The 22,036-nt window shown below is 24.6% G+C and overlaps 2 protein-coding genes and 1 long non-coding RNA gene across 4 annotated transcripts; 1 reads left to right on the forward strand and 2 right to left on the reverse strand.

The window, feature by feature from the left end:
- The first annotated feature begins 446 nt into the window (after positions 1-446).
- Positions 447-9,688, forward strand: LOC135145385 (diphthine methyltransferase-like). The gene is made up of 13 exons (XM_064077488.1): positions 447-510; positions 574-681; positions 732-784; positions 1,236-1,317; positions 1,379-1,485; positions 1,602-1,696; positions 4,484-4,564; positions 5,920-5,992; positions 6,501-6,566; positions 7,677-7,770; positions 7,959-8,037; positions 8,301-8,443; positions 9,617-9,688. Exons 6-12 carry the CDS (start codon positions 1,639-1,641, stop codon positions 8,435-8,437), a joined length of 588 nt encoding a protein of 195 aa, XP_063933558.1. The 5' UTR covers positions 447-510; positions 574-681; positions 732-784; positions 1,236-1,317; positions 1,379-1,485; positions 1,602-1,638; the 3' UTR covers positions 8,438-8,443; positions 9,617-9,688.
- LOC135145386 (histone-lysine N-methyltransferase KMT5B-like) lies at positions 8,342-12,744 on the reverse strand. Of its 2 annotated transcripts, none has more exons than XM_064077491.1 (5): positions 12,597-12,744; positions 12,406-12,529; positions 9,633-9,802; positions 8,840-9,031; positions 8,342-8,622 (listed from the first exon to the last, which is right to left on the reverse strand). In XM_064077491.1, the coding sequence occupies exons 3-5, from the start codon at positions 9,773-9,775 to the stop codon at positions 8,610-8,612; spliced, it is 348 nt and encodes a 115-aa protein (XP_063933561.1). In that variant the 5' UTR covers positions 9,776-9,802; positions 12,406-12,529; positions 12,597-12,744; the 3' UTR covers positions 8,342-8,609. The 2 variants fall into 2 exon arrangements, with proteins under 2 accessions (XP_063933561.1, XP_063933560.1); XM_064077490.1 differs by having other exon boundaries at positions 8,342-8,636.
- Positions 12,745-13,029: 285 nt separating this feature from the next.
- LOC135145387 (uncharacterized) lies at positions 13,030-13,490 on the reverse strand. Its single transcript, XR_010283434.1, has 3 exons — positions 13,411-13,490; positions 13,197-13,289; positions 13,030-13,135 (listed from the first exon to the last, which is right to left on the reverse strand). It is a non-coding gene; the product is annotated as an uncharacterized LOC135145387 (long non-coding RNA).
- Positions 13,491-22,036: the final 8,546 nt, after the last annotated feature.

Genomic DNA, 22,036 nt, shown 5'->3' on the forward strand with positions numbered 1-22,036 from the left:
TCTTTTTAGCTATGAGTTTTATGTGCTTTAACACTCATAACCTAAAAGTCAGCCTCATATTAAACCTTTGCGAGAAAGCGAAATAAATATATACGTTTAGTTACTTACCATAAATTTAATATTAGAAACTATAAAAAAACAAGCATACAACTTGCCCATATTAAAAGTTTCTTTAATACTATTTACTTCGGAAAGCTATCTTGTTTCTTGCGTTACTCACTAATTCAATTAAAAACTTAAGTTTTTACACAATCTTAACTTGCATTTGGAACTACTAACAAACAGACATCCCTTTTAGCTTATATAAAAATACTTTGGACTTAGCATATCTGATAAAAGGATAAAGGGTAATATACCCTGGCTACCACCGAGGGGCTTGAGCTATTGCTCTGAGCTTAAAAGCTAATGGAAAGTAAAAGTATCAAACTTATCTCTTCTCAGAACACTATATATTGCGCAGATTCTGTTGAATGGTTTCCAAAAAATTTTAACGAGTACAGCGATTTACTGGTAAATTAAATGAATTCCAATTTGTGCAATAAATTTTTTTACGTTTACAGGAAATTTGCGTAGCTTTGTGGGACGTATCAACTTTTAAAAGATGAGCCTGAGCCTGGTAGAATTGTATTGTCCCAAAAGCGAGCAGGAAAAATTATATTATATCTTCGCTGCAAAGATTGGGTTTTCTTTCTATACCAAGTTCTTTTATTTACACTAATCTTGTATAACAGTCCATCAAGAATGTTTTAACTGTGGACACAGATGCTGTACTTGATTTAAAATGGTATCCTTTATTACAACTTGTAAATTAGTTTTTTTAAAAGTTATTATGATCTTAATATTTTTACTTGGAGTTGTACTTATATTATTAATTTTTGTGTAAGCACGTCTAGTTTTTGCATTCTACTGCTTTTTGATTATTTAAAAAGCCTAAAGTAGTAATTCCAATAGTGTTGGCCTTGCAGGTAAATTAAATTCATATTATTTAGTAAATCTGGACTTTGCTTTGTTTCAAGTTTGTGCATTGGTGTTTGCTAAGAGAATTGAGAGAAGAATAAAATATAAACCCTAAAGTGTTTTACCCAAAGTTTTAATATAATTTTCAATTTAAAATTTGTGGTATAACTTATTATTTTAATTTTCTTTATATTATTTTTTAATATCTATAATTTTTAACTTCTTTAAAAACACTTAAAATCTCCAAAGTTTACAGAAATTTTATAAATTTTTTTAAGGGTACCCCTCCTACAAGATGTTCGCGAGCAATTTTTTTTAACAGCAAATTCTAGCGGAAGCGTTAGCTTATGGACGTTGAAGGTCTATCTCTTCATTACTTTTTGTTTTATAAAATTATAATTTGATTTTTAAATAATAAAAGACGAAAACTTTTAAAGAGACTAATGAAATTCTTTTAAAGCAAACCGTTAATTTTCAAAAAAGTGGGAATTTCGAAGTTCTAGCATTAGCTGTTGACTTTTCTCCAGTGTAGTAATATATAAGAAATTCTGTTCAAAATCAATACTTATAAATTTAATATTAATTAATATTAATTTTAAATTTCCTAACATTAAAGTTATCATATTTTTATATATATACTTTAGTGATCAGAAAGTTGCCTCTTGTGGAAGCGATGGCACAATGAGTGTGTGGAGTATATCCAACGAGAAATATTTAAGAGAAAGTTTTTCTTGGGAAGGTTAGAAATTAAATTTTGTTTGTGTATAAAATAAATAATTTTTAATGGTAGGAATTTATTACCCTTAGTCTTATTAACGTCCACTATAAAGTTTACTATTATAAGTAAATTTATGAATGTATTTAACTTCATAAAAGAAACATTGTTCAAATTTTAATTATTTTTCAAGAAACAAGTATAATATTGAAATATAAAAGTATTATTTATACTCTTGTAATTTATTCTTTTAAGCATTAGTAACTTAATGATAACTTTATTATTTTAATACTTTTTAAAGATGAGTCATTAATTTCTAAAGCTTTAAGAAATCTTTATTTTTTTTTAAAAATTAATAATAAATTTGAGAGCTGGTGTCAAAGAATATTCGTCCGCAAACAATAAAATCTTGCATTTACTTAAAAGAAGCGCTCATCTTTTTTTTAAGAAGACATTTTTTGATCTAATAAAAAGTATTATTTTATTTTTATAAAGTTTTTGCCCTTGAACTTTATTTTAATTTTGTAAAAATCTTAAAATTTGCCTTAAATTTAATTTTTAATTCTTCATCTGAATTAACAATTTAAAAAAAATAACTTTTTATCAAAATTAGGAAAAAACATAAAACTTATTCTATTTTGTGAACAACTTTTTTTTTTAGATCAGTATTTTTCCAGCTCTTTGCTTTGCTTGTAGAGAATTAACCCAAACCTTTTTTTTACCGATCAGATGAATTATAAATTTTGTTTCTTACTATTGCAGTCCTTTCTAGACACTAATCTTTACTATTAAGGATTCACATTAATCTCCTTATTTATTAACTTTACGCTTTAATAATTTTATTCTCTATAAATAAATTAGATTTTTATATTTTCAAGAAAAAATAAGTTATAAATTATGCTTAAAAAGATAAAGTAAATTATTATATTTTCTATAAATTTAAGAAAAAATATTTACAGAAGGCTGCCTTCTAATTTTTATTATTAAAGAATTTTATGATTAATTTTAAAAGTGAAAGTAAATTTTTTTAATTAATGAAAAAACTAGTAGAACAGGCTATCATTGAAGTGAAATCTTCTAAGAATTCTATGAATAAATTAATTAAATTAAAAAAAGAAACTAAACTTAGTTATATCTAGTACATAACTAAAAAACTAACAAGGCGGGCTGGCAATAGAATAAAGTCTAAAGAATTTTATTATAATTTAATTTTTACTTGAAAGTAAATATTTTTAAATGTTTAGTATTGGAAACTAATAGATCAGACTGTCAATATAATAGAATTTATCAAGAATTTTATGGTAATTAAATTTAAGAAATAAATAGAATTTTATTTTATTTTAATTAAAAACTGATAGAGCTGATCGGCATTAGATTTAATTTTATAAAGAATTTTATGGCTTATAAATTTAAAGAAAGTAAATTTATTAATTTTTAATTTATTATTAAAAAACTAACAACGCAAGATGGCGTTAGTTTAGAGAAATTTTTTAAAGTGAAAGCAAATTTAAAATTTAATTTTTATTTAATTTTTTAAAAAAACCACGGTGCAGGCTCACTTCCCTAAAAGATGACACTTACTGCTATAAAACATCCAAACAAGTTGCGGCTGTAAAACTGATTTTAACTACGAAAAAGTTATATGATTTCTTAATTATGATTTTATTACAATTTGAGACATGGAAAAATTTACTTCATTTAAATTTGTTTAATTAAAATTTTACTGTTCATTAAGATCCCATTAATAAATTTTGTTTACATTTGTAGAAGGTTATTAATAGATTTCCACTATATTATTTTACTTATAATCTACTTTACTATAAAAAAATTTTCTCATAATATTATATTAAGAATTTCAGTGATTTAATATTTTTTTATTATTTTTTTTTGTTTTTTGATGTTATCTTTCTACTATTATCTTTAAATTTATTGTTATTATTTTATATAATGTATTCTGTTACTTCTTTTTTATTATTGTCTTAATTAATATTTATTACTTATTACTATTACTTTTTATATATTATATTATTATCATATATTATTATTGTAAACTACTTTTATGCATATAAATAGATTTTGCTAGCAACTTACTTATTCTTAAAACTTATTTTGTTTTTATATATATATTTTTAATAAAAATTTTACAAAAAAGTTTTGTTTTATGATATTTTTTTGTATGTCGCAGTTTCATGTTTTATCCTTTTAAATAGTGTAATTTTTTAAATAAATTTCTTAAAAAAAATAACAATACTTCGCACTTAAAAAAATAATAATAAAAAATATTTCATGTATTGAAATTTTTTTTAATGTATTTTATGTTTAGCGTAAATTTAAAAAATAAATAGATCTGTATTAAAAAAATAAATTATTATTACATAATTAAAAAAGTTAACTATAATTTTAGTTTTTTTTTTATAAATTTTTTTCAATAACTTTTTTAAAGTTTAGATTTTATAAATAAACTTTTTAAAAGTATAAAACTGTAAAAAAGAAGCAAATTATTAATAATAAAGTTATTGTTTAATGTTTTTGTTGTATATATAAAAATATCTATTCTATTTTTTTATTTAAACAGCAGATAAAGTTTAAAAATACGAATTATTTATTAACTTAAATAAAATAGGAAAATTTTAAATAATTATAATTATTTTTTTCTATATATTTTATTTCTTAATTTTTTTTTAAAACTAAGAATCAATAAATATATTAATAAATAGTATATTGTTATTAACAAACTTTACCTATTCATAATTTATTATCATTGAAATATTTTTTATGTTTTTCTATAAGTTTTCTTTTAATTTTTTACAGCGCACGTTTCAAAGTTTGCTTCTTCTTGCGAGGTTTGGACCTGTTCCTTTGATACGTTGAAGCCACAATTGCTTTATAGCGGTTATACTTTTTACTAATTTTTTTCTTTTTTTTATTATTTTTAACTTGTATTAAAGTTTTTTTTATAAACAGGTCAACATAATTTTTATAGAAAATCTTTCAAATAAATTTATGATCATAATTTTAAAAAAATTAATATTATTATATTTACATGTTTTTTTTACCAAACATTCAATATAATAAAAACAAAATGAAAAATAAAACTGAAATATTAATATTTTTTAATAGAAAATTTTAATATTATTAATAATAATAAATATGGACGTTTAAAAAAATTTGTTTTTAATTATTATTTAAAAATAAGAAAATATTCAAATAAATATTTTATTTTGACTATTTTATAAATATTTTTTATTGATAAAATAAATTTTCTTCCAAATGAATTAAAAAAATAGTAACCACGATAATAATTATTATAAACTTTTTACTTTTATTCGTTATTATATAATTTGCTTGTTTTATCGTATTCTTTATTTAACTTTCTTGCTTATTTACTTTGTTATTTTTTTTATTGTTATGTGACTTCTTGCTTATTCACTCTAATATTTTTGATTTTTTCTATACTATTATTTATTTAACTTTTTTTTCTTATTTACTTTATTATTTCTATATTATTATATTATTATCATTTTTTTTATTTCCTTAACTTTACTGCGTTTTACTAATATTAATTTTTTTTAACTTATTTAATTTGCTGATCACTTTATTTTTTTTGATATCAATTTTTTTTATACTTTTGACTACTTACTTCCCTTTTTTCTTTTGACTATACTATTATAATTATCGTTTTTTATTAACTTTTGCTTATTTAATTTATATATTTCCAATAGTATTTTATTTATTTATTTAACTTTTCCCTTATTTACTTTATTTTTTATATTTATTTTACTATTCTCTTTTGTTATCTACTAACTTCCTTGCTTATTTTATTTTTATTATTTTATTTACCTAACTTTCTTACTTATTCTCTTCATTTTCTAATATTAATATTCTTTTTGCTTTCATTTTACTCGTATATAACTTTTTTAGTATATTTAAATTTCAATACTTTACATTGCAGTAAACATTTCTTTCTTTCATAAAAATGTCTTTTCTTAAACGTATGAATCGAATATAAGCCAGTTTATAGCAGCTTATATATTAATATTTAACAGCTATTTCTTAAACTGATTCCATTTATTTTTGGTTATTAACGAGTATCTAAAAAGCTAAACCTTTTTGGTTACTTAATACCTCTTTTATAGCCAGTCACTTTTATCTTATAACATAAGAAACGCTCGCATTGGCTAAATGATGTTAAGGGTCTACCAACAATTTAACGTTAGACATAAAAATAACACAAAAAAAAAATTCAGGCGGGGAAGACGGGCTGTTAAAATGTTGGGATCTTCGACAGAAGCCGTATTCCACTGTCTTCACGTTAAACTTGTACAACATGAATACATTATCATTATGTTATTATTACTATAATTACCACCAACATTACATTTATAATATAATACTGTATACACTTCTATATACTTTTATAATATATTTAATTTAAAAGTATATAAACATTATATTAATAGTGCTTCATTAATAGTTATTATAAATTATTGCTCATAATACTATAACATTGCCAGTACTTTTACTATTATTATTATATTACTAACAAGTTTTTTTATTACTTTTTTTAATAAAAACTTTTTCTTAAAATATTAATGTATGTTAATGTACACCCTCTATTATTACTGAATATTATTTATAATATTATTTTACAAGATTATTATATTTATTTTTAAAAAACTATAAAAATATTGAGAAAAGTATATAAACACAACTATATTAACGTGCTCTGTTATTATTAATTTGAATAGCAGTACCGAACAATAATTAGCACAGCAGCAAATTTGCGTGCGTGTATATGCTTTTTTTTAAGTTAGTTAACTCAAAATAGTCACTCTGCGGGTATTACCAGCGCGAAAAATAACCACTTCGATGAAGCTTACTTTGCTACGGGAAGGTTATTTTTATTACTCTTGTTATTAAAGACAACTCTTTTATTGTTATTAATAATTGTATACTTCATTATATATTCTTATTATTATTCAAAGTAATAATTATTACTATTTTTCTTAAAGATTCTAACTATTATTTACTTGTTACAATTATTAAAAATATTACTTTTTTTATCATTTTTAAAAAAGTTTTCCTTATTGTTTACTTATTATTATGTAAAATAATACTTTATAAATATTTCCATAAAGTTTTTATGTATTATTTACTTCTTATCTTTATTTAAAATAAAACTAAATCTTTATTATTAATTTAACAAAACTTTTTAATAATTTGTTATTTTAATTTAAATACTTTTTTATTAATATTAATCAAAAATTTTTATTTATTATTTACTTGTGATTATTATTGTAAATATTATTCAAAATTATAAATATTATTTCATAAAAGTTTTATTAACTTTTTTCTTGCTATTAATACTTAAAATAATACTTCGTTATTATTATTAATAATAATTTGGAAACGTTTCCATTATTATTTACTTGATATCATTATCCTGAAAAGGGCTTTTTTATCTAGCAAAGCAATTTATATAATGGAAGTAACTTTTGTTAATATTTTTTTAAACCACATTTTTATATGTTTGTCCCACAAACTTATTGTTTCCCGAAAAAATAAATATATATTGAAGTAAAAGGTATCAAATTTTACATATTAACCTTTATATATAAAAAAGTTATCAGTTTTCAAATAAAATAGAAGATAGAAGTTTTTATTTATTATTTTCCACTTTTTTTAAGGTTTATTAATTAATATTTAGATAATTTTATTTAATATACCTTTTCTTATTATAAATTTATTATTTAATTTATTTTTAAGATTCTAATATTTATTTATTATGCTTTATAATTATTATTCATTATTCATAAATTTTATAAAATAAACTTATTTTGTTAACTTTTTCTACACAAATAATTGTTTATTAATGTTTTAATAATAATAATAATAAGTAAAATAATTTTTTTCGTTATTTCTAATGTGCTTAAAAAATTCACACTTCCACATTTACTAAATAAATATAAAAAAAGTAATTTTATTTATATTCTACTGAAAAAAGCTACGATGAACGCATGTGCTTATGGGACCGAAGAGCGCTGAAGACTCCCGTCGCGTGCAAAAAGATGGGAGGCGGCATATGGCGGCTTAAATGGGTATCAGCATATTTTTAAATGTCTTTTATATATTTCATATCAACAAAAAAAGGAATTTTTAAGTCATTTAATCTGATAATGAATTAAAAAATATATTATTTCTATAAATATATTGAAAAGATAACTTGCAAATGGTAAAAATTTTTATATATAAAATAAATTTGATTAAACTTTTATATATATAAAAGCATCCTTCGTCGAGGTGGTTGCTCGCGGCTGCGTGTGTTTATAATGGTTTCCAGATAGTGGAGTTTAATAATGCACAAGGTTTATTATGGACATAAAAAATAAATAAAATAGTAGTTAATAAAAAAAAATAGTTATACGCATGAAAAAAAATAACATAATAAATAAAAAAATATATAAGCTTATTAGAAACTTTTTATAAAATAAACTAATGCATTATGTTTAGTATTTTTCGTATAAAATGAAATAAAAATATAATATTTACTTATTTGTTTGTTGTTTATTATTTGGATATAGTAATATAAAAAATAAATTTATAGTTTTATTAAATTTTTTATTAATAGAAATTATTGTAAAAGAAACTTTTAACAATCCGCACGCTTCCTTGGCTTACGGAATAGACTGGCATTCGTCAGGACACGCGCTCGCCACGTGCTCTTTTTATGATCATCTTATTTCCTCGTGGTCATACGAACAGTAAAAAAAGGTATAATAGTTTAAAACTTTTGCATATGAATTTAGAATAGTACAGATTTATATAAAAAATATGTATTTTTTAATTGTGCTTAACACTTTAGTTATTTGAAATGTTTTTCTCTGCTATTTTTGCGTATCTTCCATTTTTATTAACTGTTACATACGGCCGGAGTAGTTCAGGAATCCTTTCTAAAAGTGTAGTTCTAGAAGTTTTTTTAACATAAAACTTAGTCAAAATTTTATAGATATAGAAAGTAATAATAAAGTTGTAAACGATAAGATAAGCTTCACAAAGTAATAACTAAAAAACTTGTATTATACTTATAATAAAATAAAATGCAGCAATTGTTTATTATATAAAAATTATAAACGGAACAAAAGCAGAAAATTCACAGAGACTCTATACCGTTTGGGCCCTGCTACTTTTTTATTAACCAGTAAGGTGCACGCATTTCGTCTTCTTAAGCTGCGACGCCCAGCTAAACAAGCGGAGGTGCTTTCTGAGGGCTGAGGGGGTCTTCTTATGCACGTCTCGCACATACAATTCTTATTATTTTCCCCAAAAAAATGTTTTCCATAAAACGCCGTAATTTCTTCTCTAAAAATGAATATATATAGTAAAAATATAAACAATTTTACATCAATTTTTATCATTATTACAAAAAAACACCAGTAATATTTTGAGGTCTCGATATTAATCAATTTTTAATCGACAATAGCAAGTACTATTTTGTTTTAATTTATTATATATAAATTCCATTTTTATAGATAATATGATAAATATTCTAAATTATAATAGTAATTATAAATAAATTTTATTAAAAAAAATTAATTTGATTGAAAATTTGTTAACAAATTTTTCTTCTCTAAAAAAATTAATATATTTAGTAAAAAAAATAACCGAATTTAAACAATTTTTTTATTATTACGAAAACGCATCAGTAATACTTACTAGGCATCAATATCAACGATCAATATTAATAAATCATTAACCTCAAATAACAAATCTTTTGTTATTTTTATATAACATGTATTAATTTAAACTTTATAATTACTATAAATCTTTTGAATAATAATAGTAAATATTAATAACTTAATAAAATATATTTTTTATATAAAAAATTAAAACAAAATTATTTCAGAAATTTTCTAAAACTTTTAGAAAAAGTAAGTTTTTAATAAGAAAAAGCAGGGACCACCCAGGATGAATCTCCCGCAGGACCACCACGCTAACGGAAGAAGGGCCGGAGGAAACTAAACGCACGTTCGGGCGACAGTCGTGGTTAAGATAAGCCGCAGGGCCGAGATATAACTGGCTGCAGCCTTTACGCGTGGAGTACATCACGCTGAAGTCATTGACTCCGCTAATCTTTTTTAAATTAAAAAAATTATTTTTTGTCTGTTCTTTTTTTTGGTTTTTAATTTTAAGTTTTATAATTTTTTTTATAGTATTTAAAAAAAGTAATTGAAGTACGTGTTTTTTAAAAAGCTAGTAAAGATTAGATATAAACCAGCGATACTTTTGAATTCAACTTAATAATCAATTATAATAGCCTACGAGCCCGATTTGTATAATTTTTCTATAAGCAAGACCGAATTTTGTTAAATGCGAAAAATACAGAAAGTTTATAGAAAACACGTCATCAATGTTTTTGCGTGCTCTAAAGGAGATGCGCTGGGTTTTATGTATATCCTCTTGTACTTTTATTTTAGTGCGTTTAATAAAAACTTATAAATTAAAAATCCCAGCTAAAGCAAGTAAGTAAACTTTCGTAAAGAAAAAAAACTGATATAAGACGTATATCCTCAATACAATTAAAAAAATTTAAATTCACAAAATCCAAATTCTTTACAAAAAGTTTCTGATCTAACTGTTTTTACTTATAAACGAGATTTCAAGTTATCTTTTCATAAACTTAATATAAAGTTTTATAAAAGTTATTTATAATAAGCGCTGGCACAGTAAATTTCAAGCAATTCTCAGTAAAAGTAGTCCTTGTCATATATTGTTTTATCTTTAACCTAATTCTAAATGCTGACGTACACATTCAAAAAAATTAATGTAAATTATTTTTTTTATATAAGATCGAATTTGTGGTACAGTTGAAAGTAAAGTAAACGAAAAAATTACAATAAAGCACTTTTACTACTAGTACAGCTAATTCCTATACATTCCGTATTCATCGTACCTTAATAAAAAAAAACTTAAAAACCATACTAAATTTTAAATTACCAAAAAAAATAACGGGTAAAAAAATATTGTTTATTCTCTTAAAAAGAGCAAAGGCAATTGGCATATATATTAAAGCAATTCTGCTTTATCCAAAGAAAGAACCTTAAAAAAAATATATTTACGCTTTTTCTAAGTAAGACCGAAAATAAATTGATTCACAATAATTGTGGAAAGTAAAATATAGAAAAATGAGTCAATAAAGTCCGCGCGAAGGGTATACATATGTAAATGGAAGTAAAAAGCACGCTAGCAAGAAACTTTTAAAAATGCTTATATACAATTTTTTTAAACTCGTATAAACTTTAGAATTAGATTTACAAATACTTATATAAAGAGTTACTAACAAAATATTATCGTCGTAAAAAAAAAAACTTACATTAAAAAAAAAATTTAAATTATTGAAGGTTACTAATAAAATTTTAAATTTGTTCTGTGTTCCAATAACGAGAGAAAGTCAAGGCTCCTCGCCGGCAATCCATAGTACTACTAGCTAATAACACTATTAGATAGTACTAATACTATATATATTCTACAGTCTATAATACGAGCACTGTATACCAAGAGAGGAGCTAGTAAGATTGTTAGTTTGACCTCACAGGCGGCCTATGGACTCAGGCTAGTGTTATTTTGTCACTTATTACATAAGCCAGTAAAGCAAATGCTCTCAGACACACTTAGAAGCTAGAAGCCAAAGAACTCAGGTAACTTAGCATGTTTCACCAAGAGTTTATCCAAGGTTCCACATAATCTATTTAATTACCTAATCTACTGATAACGTCTACAGGCAACACTAGTAGTGATCATGCAGAAATTTAATTTAGAGTTATCAGGGTTAACGCACACCCGATTTACTCAAAGTTTCGAGACTTGTAGCCGATTTAGTCTGCTTGAGATACCGGACAACACCTTTCTGGTGCAGGAAAGATTTTACCTACTAAACAACATGAATGCAGAGGAGCGTAGACTACTTAGAATTAATTATAAAACACGTGAAACAATATGAACTTATTTCTAGAAATGAAAATTATAAAACTAAAGCTTCAATTTAAGGTAAGACGTTTTTCAGAAAATTATTATATAAAAATTTTAATAATTAATAAATTCAAACTTATATTAATTACTTTTATAAGATTAATAATTCAGGAAAAGCACTTTAAGTAAATTATTAATTCAGATTTATTAATAAATAAAAATCACAACTTATAATAAAAGCAAAAACTCTTAAAAAGACGGCTTGAAGCGAGTTGTTATTTCGCATAAAAAATTTTAAAAAAATAACTACAGGATTTTTTAAGTAATTTATTATTTAAGAATCGTAAATAAAATTATAAATAACAAATTTCTAAGAAAAAAATAAAAAAATTTTCAGCTAAAACTTTCTTGATGGTTTTAAGTAAGTTGTCGTAAAATTTAATAAAAAATTATAAAAACTTTATATAAATATAAATATGTATATATTTTGTGATCTGCGTTAACTTTTTTTCTTACTATAACTTTGTTTTTATTGTCAATTCAAAGTTAGGTTATATTTTTCCTTATAAAAGTAATTTAAAGAAAAAAAGTAATATTATTTTTATTACGTATTAAAAAGGTAGATCCTTAAAAAAAAGAAAACTACTAGCAAAGTTTTACGCCGGAAATTTAGATAATAAATCTCAGTTATTTAGATTATCTTATTGAAAAAAAATTATTATTATTAATAACTTTTAAAAAAGGTAGTAACGAGCCAAAAAAAATACCAAAAATTTACTTTCATCTTCACTGGGGATTTCAGCAACCACTCCCACAAGTTTTTCTATTGAGTCTTGTTCTCTCCACAGTTTCGTGGATATTATTTTAGCTTCTTTCTTTTGAGATTTGTATCTTTTCAATAAAAGTTATATTTAAAAGGAAATAAACATTTTTATAAACATTACTAATACATATATACCTATCAGTTAGAGCAATCGTTATTCCAGAATCGGGTAAAAAAAGTTTTAAATAATGCTGAAGATGAGTATTTAAAAATTCCTATAAAAAATTAATTTAAAAATTAAGTTTTTATAATAATATTATCAACAAATTCTGCTGGTGATAAGTGAGCGATCCTTAATTTCACAGATGGCAAAGTAAATATTTTTTTTAGAGAAACTTCCAATATTCTTGTTATAAAAATATCAGCCAAAAGTTCCCGTAGAAAGTTATTACTAAATAAAGTTGTTAAGCTTTATAATTAAATTTTATTAAATTATTAAGAGCTGACAAACTATAGTTAGTATTAAAACAATTTAATAAAAAAAAATCAAAAACAAAAAATTTTAAGTTAAATTTACTTGAAAACATGAAAAAAGATTCACATAAAGTAGTTATTAGCTCTACCACGTTTAATATATACCCAAACCTTAACCAACCTTACTTCATTTCTAAAAGATTCAAAGGTAAGTTGCATTTTGTGTGTGTCTGCTTCAAGATATAAATCAATAATTAACCCTTTATAAGTATATATTATTATAAAAATAAATTAAAACTTAAATCATGTAAAAAAAATTACCGCTGGAGAAATCATCGCTAAACGAAAGAAGCTGATGTGCTCCAGAATAACTACCACTTTTAAATTTTTCAGACTTACTTTCTATTGCAATTGCTAAATTTTACAAGTAAGTAAATCTATGAGCAATATTACACTTTTAAAAATTATTATACCCACAATTAATACTTAAATTTACATATATTGCTAATTTTAAGCTTTACATAATAAATATTACTACTTTCCCGCTCCTAAGTTCTAAAGCATTACTATATATTCTAGTCAGTTGTAAAATAAAGAGCTTCTAGTAAGATATGGTACTACCCATAAAGACTATTGTCTAACAATGTGTAGCAAGCTTGAAAGAAAAGAAGAATAACTACTACCGTTGCTACCGCCACGAGCTACTAAAGAGCCAGTGGTAAAGTTGGTAAGGGCTACATTGAGATTTTATCTTAAAAGCTATGTTTAATCTATAATTATAAGGGGGAACAATCTTATAATATATCGTTTTTGTATTAAATATTATCAATCCACCATTAATTAGTAAAGCAGTCTACTAACTTTGTGCGCCTCCCACACCCGGTATGTAGCTTGCATTTTGACACAAGTTTAGAAAGCGAACGCGTCCGTTGCCAATTGTCCGTACAGATACATTATTTTATTAAATTTAATTGAACAAGTAACGTAAATATATGTTTGAGTGTACAGAATTATCTACTACTTTATACATAAAACATTTCTTGACAAACTTCTATTTACGTTAAGGATAACTTTCTTAACTGTTATAGCCGAAACAGGTCCTATGAAGAAGTTCTTAAAAGGGAGTAGCACTGCTTTGGTATCAGTTCAAGCAAGGATATGAAAGTTTTTAGTGCTTGCTTAAGTAAATAATTTAAAGGGTATTCTCGGTTTAAACTACTTTATATATAAAAAAGACATTCTCCGATTTATTATTAAACCATAAGCAGGGAGTATTTAAAGCGTGTTTTTATAACACTAGAAATCCACTAGTGGCTTTACAAAGTATAGTTAAAGCATACCTTTAAGGGGATGACAGGTGTACAACTGTTCACGCAGCATAGTAGAGCAATAAAAAAGGGGATAAACCCTCATAATCTCCCTTAATATAAAAAATCATCTTGTGCTCTGAATATTCTTTATTCCACAACTACTTTTATACTCGTTAATAAAGGGCTTATTTAATTGGGATTTGAAAGGTAAAAAATAGTAAGTCAATTATTGGAAATAGGTTTTTTCTTTATAGCTAAACTGGGTTGGCAAAGAGTTGAAAACCGTAAAAAAAAGTTATGTAAAAATTAGAGGACCTTGCGAACTTTTACTTAAAGTAATTTAGGTCGCTAAGTTTTTGGTACAGAATTTTGAAAACCATCAATGGGCTTACCATCAAAATTTTATTACTGTAAGGTGGTGTAGAATTTTGTAGTATTCATTCTTCTGATATTAAGAAAAAAAAAGATTTTCCTCTCTTAGTCAGATACTGTCTAGGGTTATCGGATGTACTGAATTAAGAAGGACCATTTTAAAAGGAGTTTACCTTTACTTAGATAATATTTTATTTTTACTTAACAGGTGCTTATTCAAAAAAAGCTCTAGTATTAATTGCATATCCTACTTTTTACAATTTTTGGACGATATGATATACCCTGGATTAGAAACAGTCATATATAAATATAAAAAAACTAAGTTTTAAAAATTAAGAGAAAAAGGGCCTTTGCAGCTAAGCTTTAGTTGACGCCTCACCTTTCTAGAGCTTTAACTATTAGAGGTAAGTATTCTTTATATATTTTAATGTTTTAAATTTTTAATATATGCTTCCCTGAGTGAAGTTTAACTAAAAGATCTATAACAATTAAGCTTGCAAACTTATTTAAAAAGCGCTCCTTACATCACTTGTAGCTCGGTAGCGCCAACTATTTGTGTCAACCTGTTATAGTATATTTGTAGCATTACTTATTTTGGATAACATCTACTGCTACGAAAAAGGACAATTTTAAAGTATTTAATAAGGTTGCATGCCTTTCTGAAAGGTTACTATTTGCTAGCCTTGTGAGAGGTAGGTAATTACATAAACTTAAGCTATTAAATAATTCATTTAAAACAATACTTTATTGTAGCAACTCCTGACTAGCCTTCGTTTTACTGACTAACATTTTAGTTCCAGAGGTAACACTGATCCACTGAGAAATTGTGGTAGCTAATTAAAGATCTGTTATGTATGCAAAGTTCTTCACTAAAGTTAAGTTTTGCTTGATAAAGAAGGCGTGAGCAACAAACAAAAAACTTATTTATTTCTATTTTTCTGTATACGGCATCTATTTAGTGGGAACTACCAAAAGTTAAAGTTATTGAAACGCTTACAAGTTTGAAAATTTAAACGATTTCTTAAATGCGTTAGCCTTAAGTTCAGTGATGTAGTTGGCTCTCAAATTTCTATTTCCATAAATGCTTTAAAAACACTTGATTATATACTAATAGATTTACTTACAAAAAAGTGAGCGCACTAAGAGCTTTAAAGCAGTTAGTAGGGACCATTTTAATCCTGTTGTCGTGGAGATATCTGCCAAAATAACTGTATTTGTATATTTCTGGGGGAGAAGAAATAGTAATCATGCTTTAAACATATCCTATTACTCTTACCATATTGACAACAACGTTTACAATACTTATTATGATCAGTACGTATATCTGTCCCAATGATAACTTACAGTTCTTTTAGGTTCACAAGCTCATTAAACATTTTACTAGTTAACGCAGTAATCTGATTATACCCTAAATATCTTTTAATATAAAGTTAACGTAATATGAAAAACCGAGCCCCGTTTGAAAAGATAAAATTGTTGTTTAAAATAATATTAGCTACTTTTGATAATTTTTTAAGATAAATAATTACTTCAAGTTATAAAGTATTAGAAAACTTATTTATTTGGCATTAAATTTTATGGTTTTATTAATTCTTATTAAATATATATTATAAAAAATGGCGCCTTGTTTATCATTTAGATAAGTTTCCTTTTTACATAGCTCTTCTTTTTTCTGCTGTTAATTCTACAACAGCTCATTTCCTCTCGCACTTAAAAAAAAAAGTTAATCTTTTATAGAAAGTCGAAGATCATAAATAGTCTGAATTTTTGACTATCTCCATACTTTTGTAGTAATTGGCTCCATACAAAGTCGTTTATAAAAATTTTGGTAATACTTTAAATATTGTATATATTAACAATATACTTGAACTTTACTAAATAAAACTTTTTGAAAAAAGTGTAAAGTTTTATTACATTCGTACCAAGAGAAGAAGAGAATAAATATCTCACATTATACTGTCAGGGCAGCCCTTGTTAAAATTTATACAACCAGCGATCTTTCGTAACGAGGGTAATAAGATTTTTTATAATAATTCGATGGGCCCGGCTTAAGTAATGAAATAGGAATAATACAAAAAATTTAAGTTTTTCAGATCTCTAAAGGAATCCTCCGAAGCACTTTTAATCTTATTATACTGGAGATATCTATGGTATTGAGGTTTATTATAACCATTAACAATATGTATATATATATATATATTCTTACAGTACTTGTAAATTTGAAAGGCCCCTAAACATTTTATCGTTTATCGATGTGAGTTTGTTAAATTCTAAATACCTTAAGTATTACTTATAAGCAATCTAAACAAGCGCGGTATATGAGATTTTAATTTAACTAAAACTATAGACTGTATTTAATATTGTTCGTAGCAAAATAATAAAGAAGAATATTCATTTTATTAATTAAAACTAATATATATACAGCTACAAACTCACTATTTTTTTTTATTAGAACTTTTTTATTTGTAAATTAAGAAAAAAAAATACTTACAACACCCTCAAGTTCACGAGGTTACTGAATACTTTACCGCCAACAGAACTTAGCAAGTTATCTCCCAACTTCCTTGTAGTTTATATAAAATTTAATTCTTTTACTTAATATTTAAGAAGATTTTTATATTTCAAAGTACATAGAAAATTTGCTAAAGTGAATATTAGTACTTTTTTTCTATTATTATCTGAAATATATTTTAATCGTTAGTTACCTTTCAAATTAACAACTACCTAACCTCTATAACAGGAAAATACTAATTAACTCTTGTAACAAAAAGACTTAGTAGGTCTTACTAAGACTTGAAAAGTTTTCTCCTAAGCAAAAAAGTTCAACCCTTCCTAACATAACAGCTCTGTCTTCTGCGTGGTTCCCTTAACCGAAACGTAAACATAAAATTTAAGAATAACTAGTTTCCTCTTTTTTTTTTTTTTTTTTTTTGAAAAGAAGATAAAGCTTTAATCTATGTATTTATTAACATTCTAAAGTGATTTATAGAATTAACTTAGCCCTATCACTTTTAAAATCTTATATTTTACTATTTTTTAATACTGTTCTTGAGCAACATAGGCTATCTAAATTAAAGGCCTCCGAGTATAAAAATAGCTAAAGACTGACGTTGCGGAAAAAACTTTGAGGAAGCAGAAATAAATAAATATAAAGGGTTGTCGAGAGTTGATAATATTTACTATAGAGGTAAAAATCTTAACCATAGTAAATAGGGTTTTTAGACCTCCACTGAATTCGACTGACACAATTTTAAAAGCTATAATTTCTTGGTTTATAATTTAATAGGTGTACTGAAATTAGTTCATAGCGTGTATATTAACGCAAAATTCTGTATAATTTGACATTATTATATACAAATATCCCTTAATAGTAAAAACACTCAGTTCATTTAGTTTATAACTTAATTTTTTAAAAAGTTATTAAACTAGCGTGATAGTTAAAAGATAAAATAACTTACAACTCAGTCAACGAAGTAAAGTTGAGAAATGTATTTTCTTTTAACGTCTTAATTTTATTTTGGGAAAGGTTTCTTAATTTTTATTATATTGTACAAATAATATTATACACTTAAAGATTAAAGAACTTACAAACTTGTGATGTTCGATATAACTGTCTTCCTGGTCGGTGTAAAATTATTAAGTGCACAATAAGATAAGTCCCTACTTAAATTAAGTTACAGAATGATTTCACTGGGGGGCCTTAAATATTAGTTAGCTTTCATATTTATATTTTTTATAAAAAAAATTGCTAATGTAAGTCGACGTACAAAGTGGGATATATTTTATAATCCTCACAACGCTCAAAGGCTAATTTTTCCTTTCCAATGAGTACTATAAAACCCAAACCAAAAACAGAGTATTGCATTGTATTAGTTTTATTTATAAGTTAAAATTCATATATACTTATACTTTTTTAACATACTTAAAATTTTTATCACAATTTTATTTTTGAAAACAGTTTATTTAAATATAAATGAGGAATACCTTTGCCAGTAATTACTTTTTACCCTTTACAGAAAAAATGTTATTACGTATATATATGTATTTTTTAAGTCTTTAATTTTTTAAAGCTTTATCCCAAATTACTGCAAATTTGCCAGTATTCTTTACAAGTACTGTGTATACTTAAATGCTAACGGCGAGCAACCAAAAAAAAAATTTTAAGCTCAAAACTGTCATTTTCTGTTGAAAAAAACAGTAAATTAGATAAATAGAAGTTTTAAAATTTACTATTAATCGAAGCAATTACCAATGAAAGTAAATGGTTAAATAATATATAAAAATTAAGTTATATTAATACTAGATATGCGTTAATTTTCTTTAATAATACAGCTGTAAAGGCCATAAATATCTTTTTTAACGCATTTGTTGATTAGATTAATCAGAAACTTAAGGATGTAACAATTTATTCCTATTATTGATTTTAGTTCGGTAATATAGACATAGTTTGGCCCTCTATACGAATTTAGTTGATGCGTATGATATCTTATTTACGAAAATGTGAGTTTATAGCTAAATGCTTATTTTAAAAGTTAAGTTTAATTATATATTAATAGTTATATTACTTTTGCAAGTAAAAAAAATTCGTAGCCTTACTAAAAATCTTTGCTTTCAACCATAAATTTTATTTTGTAAAGATAAGAAGCTGACTACGCTTTTTTAACAAGTAACCCTCGATTTATATTTACTCTATGCTCTATTTTTGTAGCGCACAGAAAAGCTACTTTTCAGGCTAGAGAATATAGAGTAACAAAAAAAATTTCAATAGAAATTCTCCGAAAAGGAAGTACACCTCATAATAAAATTCTGCATACACATACAGGTAAGGAAATAATCAATGGAGGTACAAAGTTAATGAAATAAAAATCTGTAATCAGTGGTAATACGACGCTATTTTGCTAAGATGGTCTTAATTTATAATAAACCCTATTAAGGGGTTAATTAAAACATAAATTATTTCCCGGAGAAAGATTCAGTCTAAAAATAATTTAGTAGTATATAAAATTTAGACTGAGTAGGTAAACGAAAAAAAGCTATACAGCAAATATTGTACGGCTAAAGTTATCAATAAAGCGCAATTCGCTTCAGAAATTTAGCAATACCTCTATTTCTTTTTATATTTCTTTACTCGCGAGATCCGTGTGGTAAGCAGAGTGTTGTTACCTGGTTACAATGTTTATAAACAAAAAAACTATCAGCTAAAAAACTGAAAAAAAAATAAAGCATCACAAACCATTTTTGCTCAACTACTTAATTTTATTTGATAGTTAGAAGATTAAAAAGCAGTTCTGTGTCTTGGTCTCTCTGGTGTAAAAATTACAATAGTCTCAGTATCAAGAAAAACCAAAAGACTATTTTTTATACCTTGTAATAAATTAACAAATAAACAAACAAATTTAACAAGGATAATATTATTACAGTCTAAAAATAATATAATTCTTTTTTTGAATAATAAATGTCGTCAAAGACCAGTCGGTTTGCATAGTTTTTATTTCACTTTAATTTGCTGCTTTAAAATTAAATTATAACTCTTTCTAGTAAGCGCGCCTGGAAAACTCGATTAATTAGCTTCCAATTAGTTACTATATTTAGATAAATACAAAGGTGTAGACTTGCTAAATATCAAGTTAGAGCCTTCAGTTTCTGTGCCATTGGTGGCAAATGAGTTATAAATATATAAAAGTACTTATTCAAGGTGTTTGTAAATTTATCAGCCAAGTGCGTCTAAAATTGAAAAGCATTTAACTGGCTAAAGTAAACACGCAGTACAAAGGTAAAATTTTAAGTATTTGTGAGCTTGTTATATAAGCGTATACAAAAGTAATTGATAATATGTTAAGGGAATAGAAGTGAAAGTTAATTTTAACCTTTGTCATTAATTAATTACCACATTTTAGTAATAAGAAATACGCATAATGGAGGCTGATAAGTAAATATGGAACTATACTACCTAAATCCGCAAAAAAAAATTATTGATTAACATGAACGCCGAAAGTCAGACAGAGTAGTAAAAGAAAAAGAAAATAACTGGAAAAAACTTTAAGTTACAACAGTAGGAGATAAAAGTTTTATACCAAACTTAATAGAAGAAACAGAAGTAAATAAGAGACTCGAGTTTTATAGAAGAGTTAGTAAAGGTAAAGCGTCTGAAAAAGCTGGCCACATATTTATAATAAAGTAATAAAAATAATTTAAAAAAAGCAAATAATTAAAGCTTATTTAAGGATTTATAAAATAATATAATAATTAATAAAAAACTTATAAATATATATAAAATAGAATCAGAACAACATTTAAAGTAATAAAAGTCATAGAAAAAATAAATATTTAGCAAGTGGTTACGAGTTATTTAATATATAATAAGGATTTTTAGAGACAAAAAATAATTATAAATATGGTAAGCTCAGCAACAAAAAAAATTGTTAACAATAAATTTTTTTTTAGTTAAAAAAAAGAGAGTCGACTTATACGCAAACTCTTTTCCTAATAGTTACTAAAATAGCGCTACACAATAATTTAATTTTTCCAAAAAGTTACAAAATAGTAATTAATTTACGCTATCTACTAAGAACTCATTTTGAGATTTCATATAATTACAATAACAGAAGTGATCGCCAATGGAATGGCGCTACACAATTTTGTTTTTCCCAAAAAGTTACTAAATGGCAGTAATTTGTCCCCTACCTACTAATAAAAACTCACAAGATTTTATATAATTTTAAAGACCTTTTAAAAAACCAAATCAACATTAACAGATGACAATTTCGCTATTGAATGACGCTACACATTAACTTCATATTTCCAAACGTTACTAAATGGCAATGTTATGCACTATCTCATACCTTTTATATAATTAAGACAACAGTAAAAGATGACTTGTGTGATAATGGCATGGCGCTGCACAAAAATTTTGTGTTTCCAAGAAATTTACTAAATGGCAATAAATTTATGCACTAATCAAAACTCAAAAAGATTTTATAGAATTTCAAGATCTTCTAAATAATTAAATTGACAATAATAGACGACAAGCTCGCTACTGGAACGGCGCTACATATTGAATTTGCTTTTCTCTTTTAAAAAAAAATACCTAAAGGCAATAAAAATATGCACTACATACTAATAAACAATTAAATTTTATATAATTTTCAAGGGCTTCTAAAATGGAATCAACAATCTCTTTAGTCTAACAGCAAATAAAGGAAAAATTCTTTTAATCAAGGAATTGTTTTAGTTTGCCACTAAATTAAGTAAACCTCTTAAATAAAATGCGAGCTCAGCTATAAATTCGGGTAAAAAACTGCCTACCAACTCTTTATTACTAGTGTTAAAGTGTGTAAAGATTATAATTCAATAGTCTTATACAATCAGCGTCAATGCTAACACTTCCAACTAAAAATTACAAGCGAGTCAGCTTTCCTCATTAACTTTATTATAAAAAATATATATAATCGTTGAGTGTTATTAATCTTACGAGTGCAG

The sequence above is a fragment of the Zophobas morio genome, unplaced genomic scaffold (genome assembly GCF_036711695.1).
Source record: "Zophobas morio isolate AGI-343-1 ecotype UQ-CSIRO unplaced genomic scaffold, CSIRO_AGI_Zmor_V1 ptg000147l, whole genome shotgun sequence".
NCBI lineage: Eukaryota > Metazoa > Arthropoda > Insecta > Coleoptera > Tenebrionidae > Zophobas > Zophobas morio.